Genomic DNA, 6,942 nt, shown 5'->3' on the forward strand with positions numbered 1-6,942 from the left:
GTTGCTGTTATGTGAATTGGCACAAACTATTGGAGGGCAATTTGGCAGTCCTTATTAAAATTTAAAGTGGACTTAGCAATTTTGCTTCTGGGAATTTATCTTATTCATACAAAGATATTTGCTGTGCATTGTTTATAATTGTGAAAAACTGAGAAGGACCCAAACGTCCATTCAAAGAATGGTTTAATAAATTGTCGTATGTCCTTATATACTGCTGGTCCAAGGAATGCATGAGATTTTTATGCGTGGACATGCAAAGCTGTAAAAAGTAAATTACATTAGAAAGCAGGCTTAAAGAGGGCATATATAATATAATCTCATTTGTGTTTAAAAAAACAATATATGTGTTCGCTTGTCATATGTGTACATAGAAAATTTCTAGGAGACATAGAAAGAAGTACTTACAACGATTAACACTGCGGAGCAGAACTAGGTTTCAGGCAGAATAGAGTTTACCACTGACTACTTTGAGTGTGTAATACTTTTATTAAAAAAAACCAAAAAACTGAAAGCAAACTTATTTTCCAAACAATATCCTTAAAGGAAAAAAAAATCCATGTGTTAAATTTCAGGGAGAACTGGCTTAATTAATGTTGAATTTCTAGCCAGGAAGTATGATTCATTTTTCTTGGGAATTCCTTAAATGCAACAAATTACCCAAGTGCAGTGGCTGAGGTTAAGATGAGTGCTGGTGCACACATAAGGTGGGATATAGGAGTACTTGGAAAATCTCAGAGAACCTTTGAAAGGGATTAATTTCTAGAAATTAGGCAAGTAGATCGTTACCTTGAGGAAGTGTGCCTCCATATTTTGTAAATATAGACTGATCCTAAAGTCAGTATTTATAGTCTGAACCAATTATTTAAATGTTATGTTTACTATTGTTTCTGGGAAATGTCTGTGGTTGTATCACTAATGAGGTAGATGGGAAACTTAATTATGCAAGGACGTCCCAAGGGATTTAGGACACTTACATCTGTGGTGAACAGTCCAATCCAGTGGGCATGTCCGAGCCGGTTGAGGACAACGGTGAGGAAGGACTGGTGATACTGGTCTGCGATGCTGACCAGGTCTGCTCCATGCACCAGGCAGGTTTTTATTGCTGCATACCACGTCATATTTGCATGAATTATTTTGTAAGTTCTGTTTCCATATTCTAAGGTATTGGGGACTGGATACATGTCAGATGTATTTACATCATGTCCAGAAGCATCTAGAACAAGAACAACACCAAAAATCATTTGTGGCATCTGGATGAGAAAGGAGGAAGTAAAGCTCAGCTTGGATCCTCTAATGGTCCATGTCAATCAGAGAGTTTTTCTTCCAAAATTATCTATTTCAAAAAGAGGATACTACCCCAAAGTGTATATGATACTGAAGAATTAGAACATTTAGGAAATTCAATGAATGCATTTTTTTTTTCAAAAATATAAACATAGTTTGAACCAGTTCTAGAAGAGTTTTCATTTTTGACCATCCCTTGTCCAACTGATTACTTTTTGGTGGAACCCATAGGGATCTGTTTCATTCTATGAGTGACACTTGGCTTAACACACACTGCTATAGCAGAAGTTAATATTTATAGATAGAATATTGACCCATACAGTCATACGCTGCATTGCAATCCTAATTTCCCATGAGCATATTCTCAGGTAGACCTGTAGGCTGAACTTTTGAAACTGTACAGTCCCTATCATGTTTGCATGTAAAATTCTAAAAGGAATTTTTTAAAAACTAAGTTAATACATGTTTAGAAACACACACAGTTAGAGGTAATATGTCCTCTGTCAGAGTCAAGATTTGTAAATTAAAAGGCAAGGTTTTCTCACTCGTGATCATTGGTGCTTGTGTGTTCGTGAGAAGCTGTGACCATGTGAAAACGAGCTCGTGTTTTACATACAGATGTTTCCTCTCTCATGCGTGCATTTGACTTTCTGTTCTGTATTATGTTACCTGTTATACCAGGATAAGCAAACTTGAGAAGCCTAAAACACAAAAACAAGGTAAAGAGTTTCTCTGTGATATGACCCAAAGTGCCTTGAGTTCATCTCTGTGTGCTGGTTTGTATTACATTTGGGATAGGAAAGGAGCATAGTGAAGTGTGGATAGGTTAGAAGACCTGGGACTTAATCCTGTTCCCGACCTGACTAAGATCCCTTGGGCAAATAATCTCTCTCTGTACCTCAAATATGTGGGTGTAAGAGAGCACTCAGGTCTCTCTTAGGGGGTGTGGGTAGAAAGGCAGTTTCTGTTTTTATCATCTGCTTATTATTTGTTAGAAGTTGTTTTGCCAGCCTATGTACACAGTGTATGGTTATTTATACAAAATCAAAACAATATCAAAGTAGCTATTTAAAAATAATAATTAGCAAAGTTAAAATAACTGAAAGTCTTTGTGTATGTTACCCAAATTCTAATCTGACTTTTTTCCCCCACTGAGTTAAATATCTATACTTTTACACATTTCTCTATGTGTAATTGATTTCATTATGTTTTAAAATATAAGTGATTTTGGGCAACAGGACTTTTCTGCCCATTGGTCTAAAAAAGAAAGGTCTATTAAAAGCGAAGTTCCAAACTGGAGGTCTTCCCTTTCTCCTTATTTCCTTTATTCAGATTACTTAATTTTTTTAGACAGATAAAAGGCAGTAGGCTCAAACCCAGTGTAAACACATATTTATCCGATGAATAAAAAAGAGAAACAGAACTTGCATATTTATTGTAGGCTATAAGAGTTTGTGTGGTTGAACTAATACATTTTGGAAATAATAATAAAAAACTCTTCCTATTTGTTAAACATATGCTGGAACTATGCTAAGCATAATGTATACACAGAAAATCTGAAGACAGTTATTACCCCATTTTGTAGAAATCAAGGTTCACAGAAGATGAATAATTTGACTAAGTTTATTTACCAAGGTGGGCAGGCATTCCAAGGCCTGTGCGCTCCACCATCACCACTCTATGCTGTTTCCAGAGAACATCCACATTGTTAGTTCCCAAAAGATTTCTAGATAAGATCAATCGCTGGGTTTAACTGAGACACTGTGTGTAACTTATTTTTCTAAGCCTCAATTCCTCATCTGTAAAATGGAGAAACTTTGACCTGCTTCATAGAACCGTCTTGAGGAGCTCATGGCATGATGCTCACATGCACAGGGCACAGTGCCAGGTAGATCAGAAGCCTGAAGTACAGGGGAGACTGACGTTTCTGTCCCCGTAAGGCTTTGCTCCTCCCATTTTACTCTTGTTATTACAGATCTAGTATCTTCTTTTAGTTCCTGACCACAATCATGCTTAAGTAATAACTGAGAACCAAAAGTGGAGATTCCTTGGAACTGTTTTATTGAGGATGGGGTGATACGGGCTGATATTTAGTATCATAGTTCATGTGTACGCAGCACTAAGAAGTGTAATTCACGTTTCAAGTAAGTATGGGTGTGTGTTTTTATGTATATGCTAGGCTGCTCAGATTTCCACACACCCCAGACATAAAACTCCAGCCCCCTCAGCGCTCAGTGAAAGCCTGGGCTGTTGTTTTCCTTTGTATTCCTCAGGTCTCATTTACAGCGGATTCCCGCCGCTCTTTGACCCCACTGGCTGTTTGTAGTTCATACCAGAAACCCTTGGGGGTTCTGCTCACCAGATCCACAAACATTCTGCATACCATCTGTAGCTACAGAGACCTGTTTTAGGATTCTAAGAAAGGGGTAAATATGAATTAGTTTATTTCCCTGATTCTTCTCCAGTATTTTCTTTTTAAAAATTGCTAAGTTTTTAAATTTAGCAATTAGGTGGGACACAATTATAAGAGGAACTTTATCTAACAAATGCAAAAAAAAAAAAAAAAAATTCTACCAAAAAAATTGCCTAAGTAGACACACAATCTCAGAACAAAGCAGTAAGGCCATTTAATATGACTAAAACGGAGATGTAAACTCGATTATCACTCAAGTGGCCTCTGCAGTCCTTAGAACCTCACAAAGGGCATAGTCCAAGGGTGTGACTAAATACACATAAAAACAAAGGATAAATGCCTGGACACCATTAGCTGTGAAACTGTTAGCTATACAGCTATGGACAGGCTGTAGAAATGAAAAGAATAAAAACCAAATATTTCTTACCCTGCATTTTTTCACAGACAAACCCATAACCTTCTTTTCCACAGTCTTCAAAATACCATTTTCCGGTGAAATGAAAATTAGGATTACTTGACAGCAAGACACAGAGAGGAATGTGTTTTTGAACTTCAGTGGTGTTATAACTAGGAATCTTTAAAAAAAAATATATGTTATCAAAATATGGTAACATGTAAAATTATTATAGCTTTGAAATTTTTATTAAGGATAAATTTAAATCGACACCATTGTTCTTTTATTTGCATTTAATAGGTCTGCTCACAAATCACTTTATAACCTACAAAATCAACAATTATTGTGGTGAGCAAAGCAATTACATTTATGGAACACATGAAAACTATATGAAATTACATTATTAAAAATTAATATATGAATGACAAGCTAATATAAATTGAGACCTAAAAATATAGAAAGTAAACGCTTGAGTAAACAAGTCTTGAATAAAATCTCTTGTCAAAATGATTTCTAAAAAATAAAACTCAAAACTTACATTTATTACATCAACTGGAGACCAGTTAGAATATGCCACAGGCTTTCCATTTAGCCATTTTTCATAATTACTATTTTGTAACCCTATCCACACATTAGTGGTCTGGCCAAAAAGATTCATAGTAATGAAAGCTGAAAAATAAGAATACATTATCTAATTTAATACCGTTGAAACCATTGGGGTAATCATCAGAATCTTTTTATAGCTATGATAATATTTAAATGACAGCAAAATGTAATTACAAATCAATTGTAGCCATTTGTTACTTTGTCCTTGTTAAGGTAATGTAGTTTCTTTCACTTTCATTTTAGTTTAAATCGACAGATTAGCTAAATAACCTGAGATTTCATCATAGCATCAATAAAACAATTTCTAGTGTTCATTCATTTCCTTTCCAAACAGAAGAGGATTTATCTACTGTATTTAAACTAAAGTTTGTAATTGTCTAAGTAGCAAACGGATATAGATAAATCTAAAGGGATCTAAAAAAATCACCCCACGTAATTCTAGTGGAATATACCTAGATTATTTTAGCTATTTTGAAACACAGATCATAAATATGTACTTATTCTTTCTACTGCTTTTGGTGAGATGAAAGGCTTCCAAATTTAGCAGTTCCTAAGCAATGTGGCATACTAACTTGTACATATGTCATGACAAAACCTTATAGGTCAAACTGAAAATGTATATGTCATCAGCAATAATATTTTAAATTTACATACAGAAGTAATAAATTGGTATTTGGTAATGTTAGTATTTTGGGTGACATATCTTAATAAATACTTGAATAAAAATGGTGATTTTGGCCTGGTTGGGCATTGAGGACTCTACCTTGCTCCACTTCACTTTCAATGGCCACCAGTGTCCCTCCAGCTTCAACACAGAAATCCCGAGCCCGTGGCCAGTTCTTCTGATCGCTTGGGTCTTTGGGGATATTCACCAAAAGACACTATAAAAAATGTCAAAACAAAATGTTCATTTCTGTATTTTTTAAAAAGTGGATTAAAAATTTCCCAAAGAAATCAAGGGCCAGAATTCTTCTTCTTTTTTTTTTTTTTTTTCAGGGGCAGAAAGAACTCATTTTTCTTTCAACTGCAAAACAAAGAGGAGTAGCTTTCTGGGTGAATTGACGACTTGCCTGTGTTTGCATCAGGTAGGGAACAGAAGCAAGGACGTCTTTTGTCATGTGGGTTATCAGGACAGTGTCTTTTGCTCAATGAAAATTAGTATGCTTCCTGAAAAGAGCCAGTCTGATTGCAAAGGTTACAGTGGCACATTTAATCTAAAAAAGAAATCTGGGGGTGGTAATAAACAATTCAGCTCAATTTTATTTACAAATACATTTCCTCACTTTACGTGAGAGAGGAATAGTGGAGAATCAAAGCACAGCAGGTATTTAAAGTCACTAAATTCCTGGAGTCAGCCCTTTGGTCAGCAAATCCATCAGAAGGAGCTGCAAAAGAAATTCTGAGCCCAATGGAGGAGCAGCCATGGAAGGACCAACGAAACCTAGAAGGAAGGAGAAACGAGGGGCAAGGTTGGCCATGAGCACTAAATGGAACACAAAATGAACGGTTGTGGGGTTTGGCAGTGAGAGTTGGGTGTTAACACAGAAGAGAGAATTGTGTCTGTAACATGACAGAGGTTTCCTTACTATGGGACGGGATGAGAAAGGGAATGATACGTGCTAGGCAGGACAGGCAGGATTGAAGACAAGTTTTTTTTTTTTTTATCTCAATGAAATTTAAAAATACTGGTTAAGACCAGATGAAGGTAGGTGAGAGGGAGAGAGAAAAGAGAAAGGCTACAGTGGATCAGGCCAAATTCCAGAGAAGGAGGGAGAGATTTTATGTAAAAGATATCCCATCTGGAATTTGCTAGAGATTCCTTTCTCATACTCATTTCAACTCTAGTCATTGGAGGTCAGATCCCAAGAACTTGCCACTAAGAAAATTCTAGCAGCATGATAGTTCCAGATTAGCATGAAAATTTAGGCTTGAAAGAACATCTTTCCCCATCTTACTTTGTAATAATATCCTTCCGATCTTTTCCTAATGTCTAAGTTCATCAGCTCCCCACCCCTTCTCCACCTTCATATACTCCTTTAGGCAGGGGGACCAAATCTTACTCCTCTTTGAACATCCTATCAGAAAAGGGGCCCAATAAACATTTATGAATGAAAATAAAACCCAATAAACCCTGAAATAGTTGTCAAATGACATTGTCAAGCTCAGAAAGGCAATTTGCCCCTGAGGGGATATTTGACAATGTCTTGAGAGATTTTTGGTTGTTAGAGTTTGGGGAAGGGTTGTT

General features: G+C 36.1%; 1 protein-coding gene across 1 annotated transcript in view; it reads right to left on the reverse strand.

The window, feature by feature from the left end:
* The window catches only part of PLA2R1 (phospholipase A2 receptor 1), a 127,355-nt gene that overhangs the window by 8,946 nt on the left and 111,467 nt on the right, over positions 1-6,942 (reverse strand). Inside the window, exons 21-24 of the mRNA XM_023516823.1 lie at positions 5,461-5,578; positions 4,630-4,760; positions 4,125-4,272; positions 975-1,213 (exon numbers count right to left, since the gene is read on the reverse strand). Coding sequence (XP_023372591.1) covers positions 975-1,213; positions 4,125-4,272; positions 4,630-4,760; positions 5,461-5,578 — 636 coding nt within the window. The remainder of the gene's footprint in view (positions 1-974; positions 1,214-4,124; positions 4,273-4,629; positions 4,761-5,460; positions 5,579-6,942) is intronic.

This window comes from Otolemur garnettii, unplaced genomic scaffold, assembly GCF_000181295.1.
Source record: "Otolemur garnettii isolate 467f Iridium unplaced genomic scaffold, OtoGar3 scaffold00098, whole genome shotgun sequence".
In the NCBI taxonomy this organism is placed as follows: domain Eukaryota; kingdom Metazoa; phylum Chordata; class Mammalia; order Primates; family Galagidae; genus Otolemur; species Otolemur garnettii.